Here is a 26,110-nt window from a genome sequence, read left to right as displayed (position 1 = left end):
AACGACGGTGCGGTGCCTTGGGCCCTGGTTTGTCCCACACCGTGTCCATCAGCTCATGTCCTGCTGAAAAGGCGGAGCGAGGTTGGCAGAGGGAACACTGGGGGTGGGGGTGGCGGTGACCTGGTGGACCAGGTTACAGATGTGCGTGGCAAGGGCAGCCTGGTGACCCAGCGCAGTGGGCTGTTCTGAAGTTGGCGCTGAGGGCAAAGCACTGCAGTCCCCAGGCGGCTGGTCCCATCGCAGGGAGCTGGGCTGGGAGGACTCCGAGGCCCTGGGGTGCATGGAGGTCGTCCGTCACGCCCCACCCGGAAAGGAGTGGCTCGGGGCTCACAGGCTGCTCTGGTCCCGCTGCTGTGAACCCCCTGCCCCAGCCCTTCCCCCTCCAGGTCCTCGCCGCCCATGTGCCCAACCAGGGCTCCGTCTGCAGCCACACCTCACCCCAAGTGCTCCACCTGCACGGCCACTAGGTCTCGCAAGCCCACCAGCCTGGCTGGCTGCCCCTCGGACCCGCTGCCCCCCAGCTTCCTGTCTCTGCTGCCTGCAGATCCACCTTCCAGGCGATTCCAAGGCCTTGAGCCTCTCACCACCGCCCCCAACCTGCCAGAACTTCCCTCGGCTCACCTAGACCCCAGACCCAGAGTCCGAGCGCCTTTCGCCTCCTGGCGGCCACCAGCCTGGCTGGAGCCACCCTCTCCGGCCCCCGAGACCACTGTGCTGCTCTGTTCACCCTGCGCCGTGGACCATGTGCTGCAGGAGCCATCAGTCCACGTCCTCCCTCCCCCGAGAGCCCCCCTCGCCCCCATGTCCCTCCCCACCCTGGACACCGCTCCCCCGCCTGCCCCTGCAGCCTCACACAAATGACCAGCCCGTCACAACTGCTGCAAGCCCGCTCCCCAGCTCCGCCAACGCCCCCGCCACCGTCCCTTTGCCCCGATCACCTTCTGACAAATGACAGGGTTTTCTTATTTAATCTGCGGGTGGCACACTGTCTGTATTGCTCCAGAACAGTTCCATGAGCAGAGGCGCCAACACCACCCAAGTGCCTACAACAGCGCCTGGCACGGGGTCAGGACGTCCTGCTTTTGGACTCGGTCTGCACGGGGTACGGATGCTGTGGTGTCAACAATCTCCACTGTCCCACCCCCGCCAGAGGGTGACAGCCAATCACGCGGACCCTCCTGGCACGCTGTCCTGTTAAGCTTTGGTGTTGGAACACCCGGGGGACCCTTCCGTTCTTTTTTTTTTTTAAATAAGCTTTGTTGAAACACAACTTGCATTCTAGAGCATTCACCTGTTTCAAGCACACAATTCCACGGGTTTTGTATATTTAGCAGGCCCCACACCTGTGCGGCCATCATGGCGAGCAATTCTGGATCAGATTCGGGACCCCAAAAGAGCTCCCCTCACGCAGGCAGCATCTCCCAATCCCCGCGCTCCCCAGCGCCAGGCCACCGCTCTGCCTTCTCTGGCTCTGGAAGTGCGCCTGTTCTGAGCACGTCACAGAAAATGGGGCAGTACAACCTGTGGCCTGCTGTGGCCTCTTTTGCCATCATCGTGGTTTTTTGTTTCCTATTCTTACAGTTGCGCCTACAGCATAAGGACGTTCCTGGGCTAGGGGCCAAATAGGAGCTGCAGCTGCCAGCCTACACCACAGCCACGGCAATGCCGGATCCTTAACCCACTGGGTGAGGCCAGGGATCGAACCAGCGTTCTCTCAGAGACTGCGCTGGGTTCTTAACCCGCTGAACCACCATGGGGACTCTCAAATAATGTTTTTAATGTTTGAAATTCATGTTGCAGCACATATCAATACTTCACTTTTTTCTTTTATCTTTTTTTTTTTTTTTTTTTTTTTTTGTCCTTTTAGGGCCGCACCCGCAACATATGGAGGCTCCCAGGCTAGGGGTCTCATCGGAGCTGTAGCCACCAGCCCATGCCAGGGCCAGAGCCAGAGCAACGTGGGATCCGAGCCACATCTGCAACCTACACCACAGCTCACAGCAACGCTGGATCCTTAACCCACTAAGCAAGGCCAGGGATCGAGCCCGCAACCTCATGGTTCCTAGTCAGATTCATTCACCACGGAGCCATGACGGGAACTCCTGGCTATGGTTTTGATGTGTCGTTTCCTGCTGACTAGTGGTGCTTAGCATCCTACGTGTGTGTATTTCGGCCTCACCATACGCCGATGTATGGAAACCCTCTTTGGAGAGATGTCTATTCAGGTCCTTTGCCCACTTCCTAATTATCTGTCTTTTTTGCGACCGGTCTGTAGAAATTCTTTTCATGTTCTAGAAACGAGTCCTTATCAGACTTACATATGACCTGCAAATATTTTCTCCTATTCTGTGGGCCGTCTTCTCACTTCCTTAATGACGCCCTTTGTCGTTTTCTAAGCATGTTATACTTGTGGTGCTCACATTTAGGGCTTTGATCCATTTTGCTTTTCGCACCTCTGCACGTGGACATCCAGGGGTCCCAGCACCATCTGCTGCAAAGGTAATTCTTTCCCACACTGTACTGTCTTGGCACCTCATCTGATGGTAAACATTGAGTGTTTATTTCTCAGTTCTCAGCTCTATTCCACCACCTGTACATCTGTTCTCATGCCAACGTCACACTGTCTTAATCAGTGTAGCTTTAGCCTGTCTTTAAACTAAGAAGTATAAGTTTTCTGAGGTTGTTCTTCTTTTTCCAAAACTGTTGTGGCCATTCCGGCTCCCTTAAATTTCTGTGTGAATTGTAGGAGGGGCTTGTCAACGTCTACAAAGAAGTTAGCTCAGATTTTGGTAGGGAGTATGTTAAACCCGTTTACCACTGTGGAGGGTACTGTCATTTCTGCAATATTAAATCTTCCAATCCATGAACATGGGCTGTCTTTCCATTTATTTGGGTCTTTTTATTTATTTTTTAAACAGTATGTTATGGTTTTCAAAGTAAAAAAGTTTGTTGTTAAAATTTATTCCTAGGTATTCTTTTGCTTTTTTTTTTTTTTTTTTTGCCACACCTTGGGTATGTGAAGTTCCTGGGCCAGGGATTAAACTGGAGCTACAGTCATGACAATGTCAGACCCTTAAGCCACCGAGCAGCCATCAGTGACTCTGGTATTTTTATCCTTGTTAATGCTACTGTAAATGGGGCTTTTCCTTTTTAGCATTTTCATTGCTGACTGTATAGACATGAGTGAATTTGCATATTGATCTTGAATTCTGCCATCTTACTGAAATTATCAGTTCTAACAGTTTCATAGTGATTTCGCAGGATTTTCTATACACCAGATTATGTTATCTACAAAAAGAGTCCTTTTCTTTTTCTTTCCTTCCTCTCTCCATCCTTTCTTTCCTTCCTTCCTTCCTTTCTTCCTTCCTTCGATTTTTAGGACGACACTCGTGGCATGTGGAAGTTCACGGCTCGGGGTCTAACTGGAGCTACAGCCACCAGCCTACACCACAGCCACACCAACTTGGGACCGGAGCCATGACTGCGACCTACACCGTGGCTCACAGTAACGCCAGATCCTCGACCCACTGAGCGAGGCCAGGGATCGAACCTGCGTCCTCAAGGATCCTAGTCGGGTTTGTTACCGCTGAGCCACAACAGGAACTCCGAGATGGTTTTATTTCTTCCTTTCCAAACTAGACGTCTTTAATTTCATTTTCTTGCCCAACTGTGTTGGCCAGAAGTGAACAGAAAGCTTTGGCAACAGGAGTCATCCCTGTCACAGCCTTCATCTCAAAGGGAAAGCATCAAGCTGCGGGCTTTTCACAGGCGCCCTCCCCTCCCATCATGCTGACCACGTGCCCTTCTTTTCCTAGTTTAAGTGTTTTTACCGCGAAGCAGTGAATTTTGTCATAGGACCTTCCTCAATCTATTGGGATGACCTGTTGGTTTTGCTCTTTAGTCTGTGGATACAGCGTCATCACTTTAGCTGATCTGTGTAGGTTGCACCAACTGTGCATTCCAATAATGCAAATACAGCTGACCCTTGACCCATGTGGGGGGGGTGGGGGCACTGACCCTTCACCACTGAAAGTCTGTGTGTATCTCACACAGCCCTCTAGGGGCTCCTCCATCTCCACGGTTCTGCGTCTGCACATTTAACCAACTACGGACCGGGAAAAACGTAGTACTTAGCACTGAGGAGAATCCGTGTATAGTTCAAACCTGTGTTGATCAAGGGTCAATATACTGGTGAATAATCCCGGCTCTGTGTTGCTGGATGTGATCTGCCAGTATTAAGTTAAGGATTTTTGCTTCTGTAGTCCTAAGAGATATTGGTCTGTGGCTATCTTTTATTACTGTGATGTCTCTGTTTGGTTTTGGGTATCAGGTAGCACTGACTTCACAGAAGGCATTGGGAAGTGTGCTGTTTTTCATTTTTGATCAAGGTTTTTGTTGCTGTTTGTTTTGTTTTGTTTTGTTTTTGCTTTTTTAGGGCTGCACCCATGGCATATGGAAGTTCCCAGGCTAGGGGCTGAACTGGAGCTACAGCTGCTAGCCTGCGCTGTAGCCACAGCAACACAGGAGCCAAGCTACATGTGTGACCTACCCCACAGCTCACGGCAACACCAGACCCTTAACCCACTGAGCGAGGCCAGGGATCGAACCTGCATCTCCATGGATACTAACTAGCTGGGCTTGTTTCTGTTAAGCCACAATGGGAACACTAAGTTTTTTTTAATTGGTTAAATTAATAAATTTTGTATATATAAAGGACTACCATATTTTCATGTTTTTAAATTATAATTTATATATCTATAATGTAACATAAAAATTACAAATTTTGAACTTAAAAAACCTGGACTTTTGTCTTTGTATCTAATACTTTCATGTTTTAATGCTTCAGATTACCATTTAGTAAAAATGGAGCGGTTAGAATAGATGGTTTCTCTTCTCCTGACCACTATGACGATGAAGCTATGAGTTTATGGACACGTGAAAATTATGAAGATGATGAACCAGACGTAGAAACGTCAAAACATATCTTGGATATAACAGGTGACAAGTTCTGTCAATTAGTAACCTCTGAAAAAAACAGCTTTATCCTGGGTGAAAAAGGAGAGAACATGCCACTATGCACTTTCACTTCCAGAATTCCTCTTTGGAGGTCCTGTTGTGGCTCAGCGGTCACTAACCCGACTGGTGTCCAAAGGAGACGGGTGGATCCCTGGCCTTGCTTAGTCGGTTCAGGATCCAGAGCAGATCCTGCACTGCTGTGCCTGTGGCAGAGGACGGCAGCTGCAGCTCCAATTTGACCCCTGGCCCGGAAGCACTCTAAGTATTTTTAATGAAACAGAAACCACCCTGGTTGGCAACTGCGGGGCTTGTGTTAGCGACACCGCTGTCTGTTCCCCGAGCGGCACTCGGGGAGTGTGGCGACCGAGGACCCCTGCCCGGCGCTCTGCAAAGCGGCGTAAATGGACTTTTAACTGGAGACGCTTGAGAAAGTAAATCTGACGGGCCGCACCCTGTTTACAAAACTAATACCTTGCTTTGTAAGAACCCTGAAGGGAGAAGAATCTAAAAAGTAGATGTGGAGTTCCCGTCGTGGCGCAGTGGTTAACGAATCTGACTAGGAACCATGAGGTTGCGGGTTCGGTCCCTGCCCTTACTCAGTGGGTTAACGATCCGGCGTTGCTGTGAGCTGTGGTGTAGGTTGCAGACGTGGCTCGGATCCTGCGTTGCCGTGGCTCTGGTGTAGGCCGGTGGCTACAGCTCCGATTGGACCCCTAGCCTGGGAACCTCCATATGCCGCAGGAGCGGCCCAAGAAATAGCAAAAAGACAAAAAAATTAAATAAATAAATAGTAGATGTGTGTGTCTGTATAACTGAATCATTCTTCGGTACATCTGAAACGCTGTAAATCAACTGTACTTCAATTAAAAACTTAAAGTTAAAATTTAAAAAAATCAGAAACTTTTCCCCTTGCCTCATACCCCCACTAACAGGGAGAGAGCCGGGCATTTCTGGGCAAATATCCACAGAAGGGTAAGATGCTTTCTGAGGCAAGGAGCCAGAGGCAGGGGGGCATTTTCGGTTTTCTCACGATTCCCTGGGTGAGCAGAGGGTTCCAGAGGAGCACAGACTCGGCCCGCTCCCCCGGGGCCCCAGCACACCCCGCCCCTCTGCCCCCAGAGCCCACATGACAGCCCCCGACGTGGCGCGGGCTGGCCTGCCTGCCAGGCGGCTCACTGCCCTTGAACTCACCTTTCGCCCAGATAGTCCCCGATCACCGTCTTATTCAGGCCTTCGCCTTTATACAGGAACTGGGCCACGTCCTCGGGGGAGCTCTGCAGCAGGTCGTTCTCGATTAGAAACTGAATTCCCTGAGGAGGAGGAGGGCGGGGAGGAGGCACTGGTTAGGAGGGTCACCAGACTCTATTTCAAAGACAAATCCACCTACAGCGTCGCGGCCCCAGTGGCTGGGACACAGCAAGGATCACGAACCGCACAGCGCCGTCCAAGGGAAGCGCTGCCACTCCTCCCGGCAAGTGACTGGGGTACCCGACAAGCAGGCTACCGACCAAACCGTCTCAGCATCAGCAGAGGTGACAAAGGCAGGGGAACGAGGACACCAAACGTGCGCAGCTCAGCACAGGAGCTCCCCCGTGTCTGAGAGGAACGGGTCACGTGTGGTTGGCCAAGCCCGCCTCTCCTGGCGTCCTTCACCGGTCAGCCACTTGCCCACCTCCCGCACAGCTAGAAACGACCCTGTGAACAGATCGGGTCAGACAGACGGAGAGGACGACCCATGAGCAGCACAGCTCCTTCCCTCCTCCTGATCCTGAACGCAGATGTGACGGCAGGAGCCCTAGCAGCCAGCCTGCAAGGAAAAGGCCGAGGATAACTCGTGACCTCGGTCCTGCCACGTGCGGGGAGGCCACCTCTGCTGTGAGCAGACGGCCCGCTGTGTAAACTACCCTTACCGACGTGCTGCTACCTGTGGGCGAACACGGGACCTGGTCACTGTACCCCTGAGCTCAAGGCGGACCCAACCCCGCCCACGCGAGGGACCCACAGAGAGGAAGCCGACAAACAGCTGCAGCGGGGGCTCCCTGGCCCACACCAGCTGTGCTCGGTCTCAGAGGAAGAGCAACAATTCACCACTGACAGAGCTTCTGAGTTGCTTCAAAGTATAGGCTGGCAAAGCTTGTGTGGGAATAGGGAATTCTGCCCTCTGTACGCCCAGAGGCTGTTTCTACAGATGCACGGAGGAGCTTCCAGCTAAAGCCCTAAGGGGCCAAGACCAGGGCTCCCTCATGCCCCGAGATCCATCCAAGGAGTCTATTCATTTTTTGGACACAGGCACATCCACAGCAGCCTTATTTCAGAAGTTCTAAAAACTGGAAACAACCCAACAGTCAGCAAGGGAGCTGACAAACACACTCTAGCATATTCACACGACAGACGTCTGCCGACCAAGATGCAGTGACCCACACGCACGGACCCACAGACATGACAAGGAGTCCAAGGACTCAGCGTAGTTTAATGCCACCTATGCAAACTTAAAAAGGCTCCACTAGCCTATGAGGATCGGATATCCCAGGAGTCGCCCCCTCGGAGGGGCCGGCGGAAGGGGCCGGTCACGCTCCGCAGCTGCAGCTTGTTCTGCGTTGAGGTTCCATGAGTATGTGAATTTGGAAAAATTCCTCAAGCTGTACGTTTAAAATGCGTTTACCAAAAAAACTGTAAGTCTGACAATTCTAAATTAACTGCCCTACATGTCTGGTGGGAGCTTAAGTGGGTCCAGGCACCTGGCCTCCGCTTCCAAATGTGAAGCTGTGCACGTGCTGGACCCGAGCGTCCTGATCATAGGTGTGCACCTGTGCTCGGCCAAATTCCCGGAAAACAAGCCCGGGGCACAAGCGGTGGTGCTGATGCTGTTTATTCACAGGGTGCAAGGCCCAGGAGCCCAGAGTGAGGGATGGGGGGAGGCCGGGGGAGCAGCAGGGCTGGGGCCACTCAGCGGTCCGGGCGGAGGGTCACAGTCTGACCCCAAAGCCCTGCCAAGAGGTCAGAGGCAAAGCGGCCCCCGGCTGCCTCACTGGAGTCCTCGTCCTGAGGACCCACACCCTGGCAGCCCCCAACACTGCAAGGGGAAAGAGGGGACGTCCGAGGACCCCCAGGTCCTGGGACAAAGGGACCGCAGCAGCAGAGGCTCCCTGGGGGGTGCAGGCTCGCGCTGGGGCACCGGCGCTGGCCTGGACTGTCGTGACCCCTTGGCTGGGGTACAGGCGAGGGTGGGAGCCCGGCTCCTGAAGCCCGCGCCAGGCGGATGCTGCTGTGCTGTGCGCCACAGCAAGGCCACGGCTACAGGGGGTCTTGCCTCCTTCTGGCCCTGTTCGCTTGCTCCCTTGCGCCCATGCTCGCACTCTCTCTCTCCAGCAACGCTCCCCGAAGCCTCGGAATCTCCGTTGAGAGGGCTGACGGCCTCTCGGGATCAGAGAAAAGAAAACGAGCTTGGAACAGGGAGTCCTTTCTATGCTTCAGTGTCACACAAGGAAGGGAAAGGAGGCCCCATGGGAAACTCGGGTTCCTTTGCAAGAGACTGAAGCCCTGGTCCTGGCACACAGGGAGCCACCGGGGAGCCCGGGTCAGGGACCGGAAGAGAAAGCAGAGCCAAATGGCCAGAGGCAGAGGGGGCAGCGGGAAGGAGAAAGGACTGGCAGCGCCGGAGAGGCGAAGCGAGACGCAGGAGCAGGGCGAGAGGACAGACACAGAGGCAGGGCTGCAGACACGGTCTGTCGGAGACAGAAGAGGCGGCGTCACACTCCAGGTGTCAGGGAGGCAGGGACCAGAGGGATGCAGCCCCAGGCCAAGGATGCTCGCAGGGGGGAGGCTGCGTGGAAGGAACAGGCCGCGCCCCCACCTGCACATGGGGCTTCTGGGCTCCTGAATTGAAAGAGAGCCAATTTCTGCTGATCGAAGCCACCACATTTGTGGTAATCTGTTAGGCAGCCCTAGAAAATGCATACGCTAATAATTCACAAATCCTATTTCATGGTTATTTTCAGTGGTGAGTCTTAATTTGAACAAATTTGGGGGAGGCTGTGCCTGCAGCATGTGGGAATTCCTGGGCTGGGGATTGAACCCAAGCCACAGCAGTGATTGGAGCCACAGACGTGACACAGCCGGATCCTTAACCCACTGTGCCACTAGGGAGCTCCAGTTTTAACAAACATGTAAACTTCCATTCATGTACCAACACCTAGAAAACCTATGCCAACTTTTACTTTCTGTCCTTGCCTTGCCGCTACTTACATACTGAGAGGTTCTGCGACTTGAATTTTAAAAGCATTCTTTCAACAATCACAGCGACTCAACTCTAAGTTCTACGGGTCTCTTTGCACAGCTTCCCTTCTTTGCATCCTGCCTCTTGCCCTTGGGTTCACGTCGGGTCAGACAGCAAGGACGATGACGCTCTCAGCAGGGGACCTCAATCCCTGCTCCTCCAGGTCTGGGAAACACCCCTTTCCGACTGTCCTTTTTTGATTTTTCTTTTGTCTGCTGTCCTGGATGCGGCACTGCTCATCATCAGCTTGCTGTGATTTTGGGTTTTTTCCTTCGAGAATCTGGCCTTTCTCTCCCGGAACTTTCATAAATTTCTCTTACCCACAAAGTTCCTGATATTTTGACTCAATATATCCATGCCTGTGGGGCTTTTAAGAACGTATCCTGCCTGGCATCTGGCGAGCCCTCTGAATCTGAGCATCTGCTATCAATCTGGTTCTAAAATAGTCCAACATTTCTGTGACATGCTTCCTCCACTCCACTCCCCTCTCCTCTCCTCTGGGGACTTGTATTAGGTGACATTTGAGCTGCTGGGTCTGGTGCCACGACCTCTTGAAGTTCTGCACAAAACCACGGCAAGAACCCTCCACCTCTACCTTCCAGCGCCTGAATCCGTCTGCAGCCAGGTCCTCCGTGGGTTCCAAGCCACCCCCTTAGGTTTTTACATGACTCGGTTTTTACTTCCAAGAATCTTTCCGGCAACTCCCTGTTTCTGCATCATGGGTAAGCAACATCTTATCCTCTCTTTGATGAGATTTATATGAAATATAAATGTTGGGGAGGCTAAATGAGGAATTTGGGATTAACCTATCCACACTACCATATGTAAAACAATCACCAAGGACTTGCTGTTAGCACAGGGCAATCTACTCAATATTCTGTAATAACTAAATGGGAAAAAAATCTGGAAAAAAAAAAAAAAAGACAAAAGACAAAAAGGAGTTCCCGTCCAAATCTGACTAGCACCCACGAGGAAGCAGGTTCGATCCCTGGCCTTGCTCAGTGGCTTAAAGATCCAGCGCTGCCGTGAGCTGTGGTGTAGGTTGTAGATGCAGCGCAGATCCCACAATGATATGGCGGTGGCACAGGCTGGCAGCTTCAAGCTCTGATTTGAGCCCCAGCTTGGGAACCTCCATATGCCATGGGTGCGGCCCTAAAAAGACCCAGAAAACTCCCCAACAAAAAAACTGTACCCCAATACAAAATAAAATTAAAAATTAAACATATGTATATAAACATTCTACTTTTTGGGGGGTGGGGGGTCTCTTTAGGGCTGCACCCATAGCATATGGAAGTTCCCAGGCCAGGGGTCAAATGGGAACTGCAGCTGCAGGCCTACGCCAGAGCCACAGCAACGCCAGATCCGAGCCACACCTGCGACCTACACCACAGCTCACGGCCAATGCGGGATCCTTTAACCCACTGAGCAAGGCCAGGGACCCAACCTGCACCTTCATGGATGCGAGCTGGGTTCATTACCGATGAGCCACAACGGGAACTCCCTACTTTTTTTTTCTTTTTCAGCCGCACCTGTGGCATATGGAGGGTCCCAGGCCAGGGATCGAATCCGAGCTGGAGCTGTGACCTACACCACAGCTGCAGCAGCGTCAGATCCCTAACTCACTACACCACAGGGGGACTCCATAAATATCCTACTTCCAATGCTTCCTTCTATTGTTTCCACTAGGTGTGCTTCCTCCAGAGTCAGTTCAGCCGTTTGTGGCTCTACGGCTCTTTCCTGGAGTCAGTTTCCCCCTCCTGCGCTGGCTCCTGGCAGGTACTCACCTTTGCACCTCAGATGCTCTGGGAGCTGGAATGCATTCTGCTCCGGTTCTCACTGCAGCTGCCCCCGGGCTTTGGCGAGGAGTGGGCTACACAGCCGGCAGCAGGGGCTGCTGCTGCTTCTCCAGTGACGGCAGCCCCTTTTCATGTACCAGGTCCCCTTCTCACTGCTCCCACACTGGGGGCCCATCGTCACTGCTTGGCATAAGCTCAGCGAAGGGTCAAAGGTCTAGATGTCCCCCCACTGCAGTCCTGTGGCCACGTCTTGCCTCTGGGGGGGGACCCGGACCTGGCCCCCCGTCTGGAGCCTGTGCTCTGGGCTAATGATTTATCATTCACCCTGTGTCTTTCAGGGGTTCCTCCATTTCTAGGCCACCGAGTGGACCCCGGCTTGTTACAGGCTCATAGATGGTATTTTTAAGGCATTTCTAGGTAACTGGGAATAAAAGGGAGAGGCTGCCAAGTGCTTTCCGCTCCCTTGACCTAAGCAACCACCTCTCTGATCGATACACAAGCCCAAGCGCTACTCCTGGGCATCCACTTACCCAAACACAAAGCTCCCTGCTCGATGCGCTATCGTTCTGGGGCTTGAACCCCTTCCTACCATGAGAGAACGAATTCACAGACAAGAGCCTTATGCGCCACGATGTCCCAAGGCTTACGGGCAGGGGTGGCCGGGGAGAAGCAGGCCTGCCCGTGTCCGTGCTGTTATCGCCTGGATGCCTGTGCCCTCAGAATCCGCACGCTCAGCCTAACCCCCAATGTGACGAGGGCAGGAGGCGGGCCTCCGGGAGGTGCTCAGGGACCGAGGAGTCACGCGGGCAGAGCTCTGGCCTGGCGGGACCAGCACCCTCATAGGAACAGATGCTGGAGAGCTGGCTCCCTCCCCACCACGTGCGGACACAGCAAGAGCGCAGTCATCTGCAAGCCAAGAGGAGGGTCCTGCCGCAACCTGACCCTGATCTCAGATATCCGGCCTCCAGGACAGGGAGAAAAATTAATCCCTGTGGTCTAAGCCACCCAGCATATGGTATTTTGTTACGGCGGCCCAGGCCGACTCTAAGGAGTGCAAACACCAAGTCTACCAAACCAGAGAATGCTGGTAATTTTTCCCGGCAAAAGCAAACATGCAGCCTCACTGTGCCACCTGCTTTTATCACACGACAGACATCATTACAAATAAGTTGTCAAATGAAGCCAATCACTAATATTAAAAAAAAATCTTTTAGATGAAGAGTAACACAAAACAAAGCCTGCAGAGCAATTTACTGCAGCCCGGGCACGGCGGCCCCAGCACCAGTGCCCTTAGGGTGTCGGCAGACACCACAGGGCCAGAGGGAGGGCTGGGCTGGGCTCGGGGGTGCCGGCAGACCAAGCCCAGAGTCTGCCGGCGGCTGGCAGGCACAGCAGTTCCAGACATGCATGCATCTCAGGACATCCAGGTGAGCTCCTGGGCTGCTCCCTGCCTCACTGTCCCCAACTGTGACCCAGGGATGAACCGGGGACCCACCTCCAGGGGTTGCTGTGGGATTAAAGTGTGTCAAAACACTTCCCCTAGAGATTCTCATACTAAGCGAAGTGCATAGAGAAAGACAAATATCAAATGCCATCACTTACATGTGACTCTAAAATATGGCACAAATGAACCTACCCACAGCAAAGAAACCACCTCATGGACACAGAGAATAGACCTGCGGTTGCTGAGAGGGAGGGAGAGGGACGCACTGGGAGCTGGGGGTTAGTAGATGCAAACTGCTGCACCTGGACTGGATCAGCAACGAGGTCCTGCTGCACAGCACAGGGAACTATAGCCAATCACTTGCGGCGGAACATGACGGACGATCATACGAGGAAAAGAATGTATATATGTGTGTGTGTGTGTGTGTGTGTAATGGGTCACTGTGCTGTAAAGCAGAAACAGACAGGAGTTCCCCTCGTGGCTCAGCGGTTAACAAACCCAATGAGTATCCATGAGGACATGGGTTCGATCCCTGGCCTCGCTCAGTGGGTCAAGGATCCCATGTTGCTCTGGCTGGGGTGTAGGCTGGTGGCTGTAGCTCCAATTCGACCCCTAGCCTGGGAACCTCCATATGCTACAGGTATGGCCCTAAAAAGACAAAAAAAAAAGAAAGAAATTGACAGAACAGCGTAAGTCAACTATTATACATACATACATATGCATGTGCTTCCTCAGCACGGCTCCCGCCCGGCGCTAGCCCTCGCTGGTGAGAATGTGACACACGCTGTGTGAGAAAGAAGACAGGCAAGACCCTGACCAGGGGACTGCAGAGGCGGAGGGGCAACACCACGCAGGGCACTTACGTATCAGTTTCAAGAAGAATGGTATGGATATCTTTAAGTCACATTTCCAACACATAACCAACAAAGACCTACGGGGAACTACACTCAGTATTCTGTAATAACTTAGAAAAGAATCTGAAAAAAAAAATAAAAAGACATGTATGTATACAGATCGGAACTGCTTTGCTGTCCTCCAGACACCAACACAACACTGTAAATGAACTAGACTTCGATCCAAAAAAATCCTAACATTTGCAACTGTGCTCGCACCTATACATCTCAGGTTAGGGATCGGAGACCCCGCACGGTGTGAGTCCAGCCATCAGCAGACACTGACTGAATGAACAAATAATGAAGTAATCAGTGCGCAGGCTCAATGCCAGAAAAAACCAAGGAAGACATTAGACGTGAATACCGACGAAAGACCAGCGAGGAGGCGCGGCGACCTCCCCACGGACGCGTCTGTCCTCTCCTGGACCGGGATCCTCGCGGCTGGCTCAGGCCCGCGCGCCTCCAACGCAAACGGTGCCACAACTGAGCCACGTGTTCTGTCCACAAAGCTTTATGGGTTCTGCTACGTCCTTCCACTCAGTCTCCAGATAAACTTGCCGCGGGGTTTGTCTGGGGGTGTTTTCCTAGTGAAGCCACTTGAGGCTAGAGCAAGGCACTGGCATCAATCGAGGTCCAGGCTTTCCGAGACGTCTCCCCCTTAAGGGAAGGGGCAGCAAGGAAGCCCTCTCCCTCAACCCTCTGAACCCCTTAGACATTAGAATCTACCACCTCTGCCCCGGGGGGACCACGTGGCCCCTGGGCTCTGGGGCTCCTGAGCAGCAGCAGAGTCCGGCCCGGGGGCACCAAGGGCCCGAGTGAGCTCCGGGGAGGCCAGCCCCTCCCCACGGGGACTGTCCCAAAGGAAGGCCCTCTGCTCCCCCACCCCATCAGCGGCCCCTTTGTGGCAAAACTTTACCATCGACTCAGTGCGCTTCTGAGGCGAGGTGCCCACCCTGGTCCAAGAGGGGGACGGAGCGCTGCCCAAATCCACCCACCCATCCCCCCCTCCGCTGCGGGCGGGGCACGACGACCTCCTCCTACCTTCTTGGGATCCATGTTGAACTTCTTCCTTCCCATGGCTATCTGCTTGTTCCTCTGGGTTGTCTTGCTGTGCGTTCGAAGGGATGGAGACGGTGTTACCGGACGTTTGCACGAAGCACAGGCACCGTGCACGGCCCCTCCCGACGGGACCTCTCGGGGAAGGGGAGGACACGGGCGCCCCCCGCCCAGGGGGAGGCAGCGCTGGCACGGCTGCGGGGCTGTCCTCTGTCCCGGCGGAGAATGTCTTCAGAAAAGGCCCAGCTCCTCGCGACGCAGCAAGGTCCCATCTGTGCTGCCTCCTCAGCCCCAAGGCCAGACCGCGAGGGCGACCGAGGGGGAGGGGGAGCCCGGGGCGGGGTGGGGAGGGCGGAGGGGGGCACAGGGAGGGGGACCCGGAGGGCGCCCTGCGGCCGCCGACCTCTCCTCCACGGACGTCAGGTTGTCGATCTCCGTCATCACCTCCGCGATTTCATACTTCAGCCTCTGCCGGAAGAGAGGGGGTGCGGGTGGCAGCGGAGGTCTCTGCGCCCCCAGCGCCACTCCTGGGGACACGTCAGCCCCTCAGGTCCCAGCTCAACATCCCAGGTACGGGAAACAGAGTCTCCTCTTCAGAGCCACCCCGACTCAGGGGAAAACAAAATCCCTGTCTGTCCCCCTCCCACGAGAACGAGAGCAGAGGTCCATGGGAAGGTTCTAGAATGTCTGCGTGTACCGTCAGAAGGGACCCTGGGGAGAACATCACGGGTGTTAAGATAAAAACAGAAAGAGGAGAGCAACCGATTAACCACCACCCCGCCCCGGCCCCGGCTGGGCCGTCCTCAGCACCCGAGTTCCTGGGCAGAGCGGGCGAGGGGCGGGGCCTGAGCACCAAGATCAGCATCGGGTCCCCACCCCCGGCTCAGGAGCGTCTCAGGCCCACAGTGTGGAAGTTCCGGGGCCAGGGACTGAACCTGCGCCATGGCAGTGACAGCACCAGCTCCTTAGCCCGCTGAGCCGCCAGGGGACTCCCCGGTGATTTCTAACACTTCCGTGAGATGAAGCACCGTGGACAGAGCCCAGGAGGTGACAAGAACCTGCCTGTGGCCCTCGGGCCAAGGACACGAGGAGGGCGGACTCCCCATCCCTCCCCGGGGCCCCACTCCGTGCAGGCTGGGGCAGCTTCCGCCTCCCCGACCCTCAGCGCCCTCAACTCAGAAGCGCGGTCGCTAGAGCGCCACGGGGCTCCCCGGGCACTGCTAGGACTAAGGTGCCAACAGCAACGTTAACCTTCAAATACGTCCCTATCGCGCACCCAAAGCGCCCATTCCAGGTGACCCGATTTGTCCAAGAATGACGGGTAACCCGAGAAGGACCAATCTCACCACTCATTTTCCAAACACACAATCTGATTCACACCCTCTCCTTATGTGCCAAGAACCTGGACCCTCACTCGGCGCCCCAAGAAGGAGCTCACAGCTGGGCGTGGCCCGGTTCTGCGGCACGTGCCCGCGGAGGCCACACCGACCGCGGTGTGACAGTGGTTCGGAAGCTTCTCGGGGAGCAGCCCCACGATGCTCGGCTCCCCCAGGGGCCGCGATCGGAGTCATTCCTGCAACAACTACAGAGGCTCCGACTCTGGGGCCGCGGCTTTACCGCGCGGCTCCTCCGGGGCCCCTCTCCACCCCGACCTCTGAGCACATGAAGGCCCGAAGCACAACGTCTACCTCACTCCCCCCAGCCAGCGGGCACCTGGCGCGGAGCTGGAACTCGGGAGGTGCTTATCCATCCACGCAAAAGACGTCTGAGCGCCGCCAACGGGACAGGCAATGTTTTAGGTGTTGGGGCCACTGGTGAACAAAACAGCCTCATCACGTGATCTCCCAGAGCAGCACGCGTGTGGGTGCCTCCGTGGGAAGATTCCTCTGTGACTCGGGGTCACACGCCACGACCGCCCACTCCAGTTCCGCAACGTCCTGGCTCCCATCCCCGAGGCGGCACCGCCTTCCAGACCCGGGTGACCTTTTTTTTCTTTTCCCCTGGCATCTTGGGCCCGCACCCAAGGCACATGCAAGTTCCCAGGCCAGGGGTCCAATCGGAACGGCTGGCCTACACCACAGCCACGGCCAGAGCCAGGGAGGATCCGAGCCACGTCTGCGACCCACACAACAGTTCTCACGGCCACACTGGACCCTTATCCCACTGCGCAAGGCCAGGGACCGAACCCGCATCCTCGTGGATACCAGTCGGGTTCGTTACCAGCGACCCGGGATGGGAACTCCCCGCCCTGGGTGACTCGTAGGCTCTGTCTCTCCGTGCAGGGTGGACACACGCCAACTAGATACCCTCGACACCTGCTTTTTTTACATGTTCACAAAGCTACTTGATTTACGGTTTTATTTAAGAGTAAAAACCAAAAGCTTTTTTTACCTCGATGTCATCGATAAGTTCCTTTTTTCTTCGACGAATGTCTGAAAGTTCTTCTCTCTCTTCTAATGAGAGGTCTTCAGGCACTAAAAGGGAGGGAAAATCCAGTTAAACGATTACACAGAAGCTACTCCGGAGAACATCTAACAAGGCTGAAGACGCGGAGTGAAGAACCAGCAATCCTGCGCAGAGGTATTTATTCCAGGAACCCTTAACTTAGGGACCAGGTGTATACTCGGAGCGGCACTATTTTAACGGAAAAACAACCTAAGTTTCCACTAACAAGAAAATGAGTAATTTTTGGTGGTACATTTATAAAAAGGAATTCCACACAATTAAAAAGTGACTGACCTCAGCCTACCAACACAGACGAACCTCCAAACGAAAAGAAGATAAAAGCAGGCTAGGAGTTTCCATCGTGACTCAATGGTTAACAAACCCGACAAGCTTCCGTGAGGATGCAGGTTCAATCCCTGGCCTCACTCGGTGGGTTAAGGATCCAGTGATGCTGTGAGCTGCGGTGAAGGTTGCAGAACTGGCTCAGATACTGTGTTGCCGTGGCTGTGGTGTAGCCTGGAGGCTACAGCTCAACTGGACCCCTAGCCAGGGAACCTGCATGTGCTGTAGGTGCGGCCCCAATAGGAAAAAAGACAAAAGATAATTAATTAAAAATTTTAATTAAAAATAAAAGCAGGTTGACATATACTTCAGAGGAAACCGTCCACAGAAGGTGACATGTGTGCAGCAGAGCATAAATAAACACACAGGCTAAGCAACGCCAAATACTTTTTTTTTTAATTACTCAATGGATTTTATTACATTTATTGTTGTACAACGATCATCAAAACCAAATTTTACAGCATTTCCATCCCAAACCCTCAGTGCATCCCCCAACTCCCTGCCCAGTCTCCTTTGGAAACCATTAAGTTTTTCAAAGTCTGGGAGTCAGTATCTGTTCTGCAAAGAAGTTCATTGAGTCCTTTTTTTAGATTCCACTCGTAAGTTAGAGCATTTGATGTTGGTGTCTCATTGTCTAACTTCACCTAGTATGATAATTTCTAGGTCCAACCATGCTGCTGCAAATGCCGTTATTTCATTCCTTTTAATGGCTGAGTAATATTCCATTGTGTATATGTATCACGTCTTCTTGATCCACTCCTCTGTCAATGGACATTGAGGTTGTTTCCATGTCTTGGCTATTGCGAATAGTGCTGCAGTGAACATCGGAGTACATGTGTCTTTGCGAGTCATGGTTTTCTCTGAATGCCCAGGAGCAGGATTGCTGGATCAAATGGGAGTTCTATTTTTAGTTTTTTGAGGCATATCCATACTGTTTTCCATATTTACACCAATTTACACTCCCACCAACAGTGTAATAGGGTTCCTTTTTCTCCACACCCTCTCCAGCACTTATTGTTTATAGACTTTTGGATGATGGCCATTCTGGCTGGTGTAAGGTGGTACCTCACAGGAGTTTTGATTTGCATGTCTCTAATAATGAGTGATGCTGAACATCTTTTCATGGTTTTTTTGGCCATCCATACATCTTCTTTGGAGAATTGTCTGTTTGGATCTTCTGCCCATTTTTTTGATGGGATTGTTTGTGTTTTTGGTATAGAGGTGCAGAAGGTGTTTATAAATTTTGAAGATTCATCCCTTGTCAGTCGCTTCATTTGCAAATATTTTCTCCCATTCTGTGGGTTGTTGCCTCATTTTGTTTAGGGTTTCCTTTGCTGTGCAGAACCTTTTAAGTTTAATTAAGCCCATTTCTTTATTTTTGTTTTTATTGTCATTATTCTAGGAGGTGGATCTGAGAAGATGCTGCTGTGGTTTATGTCGGAGAATGTTCAGCCTATGTTTTCCTCTAAGAGTTTTACAGTATCTGGTCTTCTATTTAGGTCTTTAATCCATTCTGAGTTTATTTTTTATGTATGGTGTTAGGAAGGGTTCTAATTTCATTCTTGTCCATGTGGTTGCCAGTTTTCCCAGCACCACTTATTGAAGGGGCTGTCTTTTCTCCATTGTATGTTCTTGTCTCCTTTGTCATAGATTAGTTGATGGTAGGTGCATGGGTTTAATTCTGGGCTTTCTATCCTCTTCCACTGATCTATTTTTCTGTCTTTGTGCCAGTACCATACAGTTTTGATGACTGTAGCTCTCTAGTATAGTCTGAAGTCAGGGAGCCTAATCCTCTAGCTCCATTTCTTTCTCAGGATGGCACTGGCTATTCTGGGTCTTTGAGCAACACTCCTGAGAGTGGTTTCTTCTGAGAAGGTTGGGGTGGGAAGAAATAAATTCCAGAAGGACATTAGGGAGCATCAATGCAATGGGTGAAGGTTGCCTGGCACGGAGATTATTTAATTTTTTTTTAACTGACAGAGTTGTCAATGATATCTTCGTATGAATGCTCAACCTCTGCAGTATTTTCCATTCCCTACTATGTCTACAGTCTCTTTTCTTTCTGCTAGAATTGGCTTATCTCATTAAGCTTTTCAAAGAGACAGCTTTTGACTTTAATAATCCCCTATTGTGGTTCTAATTTTTACTTCATTAAGCTGTTTAAAGAAACAAAAGACGAAGGATCTGGGTAAACAGTAGGAGAACATGTAGAGCTTCTACAAACAAATTATTAAGATAACAGGATGGTGCAGGGGCCCGCAAACTGACCCGTGAACCAGAAGCCAATAGCCAGAAAAATACACAGGCTCACGGACACTCTATTTACAGCAGAGCTGACACTGCAGCTCAGAGTCAGGGCGGACTCTTCCATGTGTGCTATGTACCGTCTCAGTGATCTGTATGGAAATAATGAAACTGGATTCAAGCGCACATATTTCTAATCAATTCCGAGTAGAATAAGGGCTTACAGTCAAAAGGCAACACTACACAATTTTCTTAGAAGACAATGTGTTTTATAAGTTTAGAGTAGATAAGGATTTCCTGTGGTAAAATAAAGAAAAGTAATTGGAATAATAAATACGGAATTTGAAATAATACTTACTTTTAGGATTGAAGGAAGAGAATGGGATCAGGAAGGGAGCACAGGATACTTCAAAAGTCATGCCAATGGGCTTTTCCTAACAAGCATCATTACTCTTTCTATCTAACACAAATTAATTTTTTTATTTTTTTAGGACCGCTCCTGAGGCATATGGAGGTTCCCAAGCTAGCGTCAAATCAGAACTGGAGCCACCAGCCTACACCACAGCCACAGCCACGCCAGATTCAAGCCACACCTGTGACCTCCACCACAGCTCATAGCAACACCGGATCCTTAACCCACTGAGCGAGGCCAGGGATGGAACCTGCATCCTCAAGGACGCTAGGTGGATGTGCTTCTGCTGAGCCACGACAGGAACTCCTCTGATACAAATTTAATTTTAAAATCCTTCAATTTTAACACAAACGTTAAAAACTGAGCAAGAACTCTTAATCATGAAGTTTCAAAAATCCTTACACAAATTAGCTACGGAACTCTAGGAATTTACACGTGTGGGAACTTAGACGAAGCAGAGAGAGATCTTTTTCAGTACATTACGGCATCTAGTATATTTCCACTCCTAAAATACACTAATTTAGCACCTAAAACCAGAAGTCAAATGAAAAGAAGGAAAAAAGGTGGCCATATCCCTTCCAAGTCAGTCAAAGAGATTTCTTATTTTCAGTGGTCATCTGATGCTGAAAAGTTGTTTCACCAGGAAAATAACATCTTGCTGGCAATGGTCATGCCCAACAAAAGAGGAACATGTAACGTCCCCATGGGCACGCGGGTACCACGTCAGGGTGCCAACCAGGTAAACGTTCGTTCAGGAAGACATGAACTAATTAATGCTCATGAAAAAACAACGTGCATGGCAAAGCGAAAGAGACATTTGTCGTTGTTGTTGTCTTTCTGCCTTTTGCTAGAGCCGCACCTGCGGCATATGGAGGTTCCCAGGCTAGGGGTCTAATCAGAGCCACAGCTGCCAGCCTACACCACAGCCACAGCCGTGCCAGATCCAAACTGCATCTGCGACCTACACCACAGCTCATAGCAACGCCAGATCCTTAACCCACTGAGCAAAGCCAGGGAGCGAACCCGAAACCTCATGGTTCCTAGTCGGATTCATTAACCACTGAGCCACGACGGGAACTCCAAAAAGAGAACTTTTGAAGAAGATGCCAATTTTCTTCAGATCATTCTTAACATGTTTTTTTTGGCCGCCAACAGGAAAAAATGAAATGTGCTCAACAAAGACCTGGGTACTACATACAATTAATACAAGATTTCTAATTTCCTGGTTATAGCATCAGATCTACACTGCCATTCTCACATCAGCAATTTTTCTAAGCACTCCTCTTGGCCAAGCAACTAATGAGGAAGGAACTATCATTTACTAACATTTAAAAAATTTTTATTTTATTTCATTTTGCTTTTAAGGGCCGCACCGTGGCACATGGATGTTCCCAGGCTAGGGGTCAAATTGGAGCTAGAGCTGCCGGCCTACACCACAGCCACAGCAATGCAGGATCCAAGCCTCATCTGCGACCTACACCACAGCTCACGGCAACCCCTGATCCTTGACCCACTGAGCGAGGCCAGGGATCGAACCCGCAGCCTCGTGGATACTAGTCGGGCTCTTTACTGCTGAGCCATGATGGGAACGCCTAACATTTTATTTATCATGAGCAACTACACTGGGATACATGCTTTAGCAAATTGTATCACACACCCCTGCACCCCCCGACGCCTGCCAAATAACTCCGAGAGCAGAGCCACTATTGCCCTAACTTTATAACCGAGGAAACGGAGGCAAAAGAGGTCCAAGGATTTCCTGGAAGAGAGAGAGAAAGAGAATTTGACGAGGTAACGGTAAAACGGTCTGACTTTGATCAAATACACGAATATACATAACCAAGCTGCTCCAGCTCCAAGTAGGATGAACCCAAGGAGATCCAGAGTCCAAGAGTATGCTACTGGGCAAACCCGGCAGCTCAAGAGCGTCCCCAGGGAGCCGGTCTTCCCATTTCGTTGCCCAAAGTGTCAGCTTCATCCTAAAGCTGCCGCTAGCGGCTTCCAGCGGCCTCTGAGGCTGCATCTTCTTATTCCTGCGGGGCGGGGGGCACGGCATGAGAAGGCTTCATTCTGTCAAGTCTCTCCTCAATCCTCCCTGGTCCAACCAGGCACGGGCCTGGGGTCAGTATGATCAGCTTCTACTCATCAGCCAGGCTGGAACCAAGAGCCCCCCCACTTAACGCCTCAGGGAAGGTGTACCAAATAGAGCCTCAGAGTGAGAGAAAACATGAGAAGCAGCCGAGGCGGCGGCCTCCCGAGCCGAGAGGAAGAAAACCAACAACGGCGAGTGCCACCGAGAGACGAAGGACAGCACAGCCAGCACCAGGTGTACAGCTCTTGAACCTTCCAGGTAAGTCCTTTCTTTTTTCCCCCTTTTTTGGCTGCCAGGAATTAGATCTGTGCCACAGTTGCAACCCACGCTGCAGCGGCAGCAACTCCGAATCCCTAACCCACCGTGCAGGGCCAGACCCAGGGGCACCACCCGGAGGGTACGGTGCATCATTTAGCGGGTCTACCGGGTATTCAGGGACGTTCTATGAGTGGGTCCCTGAATCCCAAACAACTTTGCAGGCACGCAGTCTGCTCACACAGATGGTTTTCACACAAGCAAGTGTCACAGCAAAAAGGGGAAGATAAGCCAAGTTTAGAGGAGGTGTCTTTAATTTCCCCCAACAATTCACTCGTCTTCTCCTAATAAAGGCAAAAATAAGGTTTGGTGTGCTCATCATTCACATGTGACGTTGTTAGGTAAGATCAAAGACAAGTCTACAGTTGATTAATTTTTTTCTGCTAAGAAATCTAGTGCTTTGTTTGTTTTGGCTTTTTGCCATTTCTGGAGACCTTCCCGTGGCATATGGAGGGTCCCAAGCTAGGGGTCGAATTGGAGCTGTAGCCGCCGGCCTACACCACAGGCATAGCAATGCAGGCTCCAAGCTGCGTCTGCAACCTACACCACAGCTCACGGCAAGGCCAGGGATCGAACCCGCAACCTCATGGTTCCTAGTCGGATTCGTTAACCACTCCGCCATGACGGGAACTCCTAGTGCTTTATTTATTTATTTATTTACTTATTTCTTTCTTTATTTTTGTTCTTTTCTGGGGCCACACCTGCGGCATATGGAGGTTCCCAGGCTAAGGGTCGAATCAGAGCTGTAGCCGCCAGCCTACACCACAGCAACGTGGGATCCGAGCCACGTCTGCGACCTACACCACAGTTCACGGCAACACCGGATCCTGAACCCACTGAGCAAGGCCAGGGATCAAACCCGCAACCTCATGGCTCCTAGTCGGATTCGTTAACCACTGAGCCATGACAGGAACTCCGTGCTTTATTTTTTTAACTGAAAGAGTTATACATGGATATTGTTACACACACGCACAGTGAACACAGAAAAAGGTGTACAGTGAAAATTTTCCTACCAACCACAATAAAAGCTCTTTTAAAAAAGCAAATTCAGGAGCTCCCATCGCGGCACAGTGGAAATGAATCCGACTAGGAACCACGAGGTTGCGGGTTCGATCCCTAGCCTCGCTCAGTGGGTTAAGGATGTGGCTGTCGTGCAGGTTGCAGACTCGGCTTGGATCTGGCGTGGCTGTGGCTGTGGTGTAGGCCGGGGGCTACAGCTCCAATTCGACCCCTAGCCTAGGAACCTCCATATGCCGTGGGTGTGGCCCTAAAAAGACAGACAGACAAATAAATAAATAAGCCAGTAAGCAAATCCACTGGAAACTGCTGGTGAGATTCGGTGACTCACTGCAGCTGCAAGTTCCCATCCTGGTCTTCCTGGTTCTTCAGAGATAAGGACCTCGCTGCAGCCTCACCCCTCGGGGCCTGTTTATTCACTGACAAGTGATGAGAAGGGAGTCCCATCGTGGCTCAGAGGTTAACAAACCTGACTAGCATCTATCAAGCTGCAGGTTCGAGCCCCGGCCTCATTCAGTGGGTTAAGGATCCAGCGTTGCCTGAGCTGTGGTGTAGGTCACAGGTGTGGCTCGGATCCCATGCGGCTGTGGCACAGGCTGGTGGCTGCCGCTCTGACCCCCAGCCTGGGAATGTCCGCATGCTGAGGGTGCGGCCTTAAAAAATAAAAAAGAAAGAAAAAAAAAAGGAAAAGTGATGGGGGAGGCTGGGGACACTAGATTCTTTCTCAACGTCACCTCAAGCTCGTCTGTTAGTCAGGATGCAACACAGCACAAATACACACGTCTTCACAAGGGAGAAACAACGTGAGAAGGTGGCGAGACAGTTCCCATTTCAGTATAAGGGGGGGCTGGTGGAGCTTCAGACGAAGCTCCAGGAGTGCATTCGTGTCATCTAGCCCAGGCCGCCATCTTTTTTGAGGGGCATTAGATTCCCACAAAGGGAGGGCTGCAAAATCGTGGGGGCTTGCAGGTGTGGGGTCTGTGTTGGGGGTTCAGGATTTGTTTGAATTTAATCCAAGTACTTAAGTGGGAACTTCTGCTTCCAGGCAAGATAGAGTAACTGGGAACAGATTTATCCTCCCGTCTGAAACGATGAAAACATCCGAAGACACAATTCTACACCCTGCAAAATATCTTTTAAAAAATCAGAGGAGTTCCTGTCTTGGCGCAGTGGTTAACGAATCCGACTAGGAACCATGAGGTTGCGGGTTCAATCCCTGCCCTTGCTCAGTGGGCTAACGATCCGGCGTTGCCGTGAGCTGTGGTGTAGGTTGCAGACGCGGCTCGGATTCTGAGTTGCTGTAGCTCTGGTGTAGGCCGGTGGCTGCAGCTCCGATTCAACCCCTAGCCTGGGAACCTCCATATGCCACGGGGAGCGGCCCAAGAAACAGCTAAAAGACAAAAAATAATAATAATAATAAAATAAAATAAATAAAAAATAAAAAATAAAAAAAATAAAAAAAATCACAGAGAGGGAGTTCCCACTGTGGCTCAGCAAGTTAAGAACCCAACACAATGTCTGTGAGGATGGAGGTTTCATCTGTGGCCTCGCTCACGGGGTTAAGGATCTGGTTGCTGTGGCTGGGGTGTGGGCCGGCAGCTGCAGCTCCTAGCCTGGGAACTTCCATATGCTGCAGGTGCAGCCCCCAAAACACAACAATAAATAAATAAAATCAGAATTTGAAAGAATTCATCACTGGTAGATCGTGCACTATAAGAAAGGTTTTAAGAAACAGAGGAGTTCGCACTGCGGCGTGGTGGTTAACGAACCCGACTAGGATCCATGAGGATGCGGGTTAAGGATCTGGCATTGCCCCGAGCTGTAGGGTAGGCCGGCAGCTGTAGCTCCGATTCAGCCCCAACCCTGGGAACCTCCACATGCCGTGGCTAAGGCCCTAGAAAGACAAAAGACAAAAAAAGAAACATAAACCCTTCTGACAGGACGGGGGTGGGGGAGACACCAGGTGAAATCTGCATCCACCCAAAAGAAGGGCAAAGACTGAAAGTGGTAGCAACTACGCGAGGCAGCATTCTCCCTGCATGATGAGAATCTCTTTACAAGATTTACTGCTACTGTTTTCAGTAAAAATAACAAAGTGTGTTGGGCTGACAACATGCCAAAGTAAGACGGCACAAAGGCTGGGAGGGGGGAGATGAAAGTCCACTGTTAGAAGGGTCTCGCCCTGGACGTGGGAGCACCTCGGAACAGGCGCTGACGGTAGATCCTGATAACTTAAAGGTGCATGATATCTAAAAAACCACCACTATTTAAAAACTAAAAGAAACCACAAAGGTAAAGCAGGCAGAGTAATATATGAATAAAAAATTCAGAATCTTTTTTTTTTTTCCTTTCTTTTTGGAGCTGCACCTGCAGCACATGGAAGTTCCCGGGCCAGGGGCAGGGACGGAATCAGAGCTGCCTAACCCGCTAAGCGAGGCCAGGGATCCACCCTGAATCCTCACAGGGTGACACGGGGTCCTTAATCCACCGAGCCACGATGGGAACGCCCGGAATCATTCCTCCGTGACGTTTGGTAAGACCTAAGCTCCCAGCAAGCATAAGATGGGGTCTCCGTTTCAGCCGCGTCAAAACGTGGCAACTGTTTCCCATGAGACTCCACGGGGAGAAGGAGATGATTCCACCTTCCGACCTCAAAGCAGGAGCACGTGGCCCCTCCGAGCACTTGCTAATGTTCAAACTATGCCGATAATGTGTTTACCTAACAGTCCCACCTACCAAGAAGCTGCAATTTGGTTCGTTGC

The 26,110-nt window shown here is 51.6% G+C and overlaps 1 protein-coding gene across 3 annotated transcripts in view; it reads right to left on the bottom strand.

The window, feature by feature from the left end:
- The window catches only part of CYTH3 (cytohesin 3), a 101,627-nt gene that overhangs the window by 10,720 nt on the left and 64,797 nt on the right, over positions 1-26,110 (bottom strand). For all 3 annotated transcript variants that reach the window (XM_021086079.1, XM_021086080.1, XM_021086078.1), the window contains exons 2-5: positions 16,873-16,955; positions 14,885-14,949; positions 14,467-14,533; positions 6,208-6,326 (exon numbers count right to left, since the gene is read on the bottom strand). In XM_021086079.1, coding sequence (XP_020941738.1) covers positions 6,208-6,326; positions 14,467-14,533; positions 14,885-14,949; positions 16,873-16,955 — 334 coding nt within the window. The remainder of the gene's footprint in view (positions 1-6,207; positions 6,327-14,466; positions 14,534-14,884; positions 14,950-16,872; positions 16,956-26,110) is intronic.

This window comes from Sus scrofa, chromosome 3, assembly GCF_000003025.6.
Source record: "Sus scrofa isolate TJ Tabasco breed Duroc chromosome 3, Sscrofa11.1, whole genome shotgun sequence".
Taxonomy (NCBI): domain Eukaryota; kingdom Metazoa; phylum Chordata; class Mammalia; order Artiodactyla; family Suidae; genus Sus; species Sus scrofa.
The sequence above is the reverse complement of the archived record's forward strand: the minus strand, read 5'-3'. Positions and strand labels throughout refer to the sequence as shown.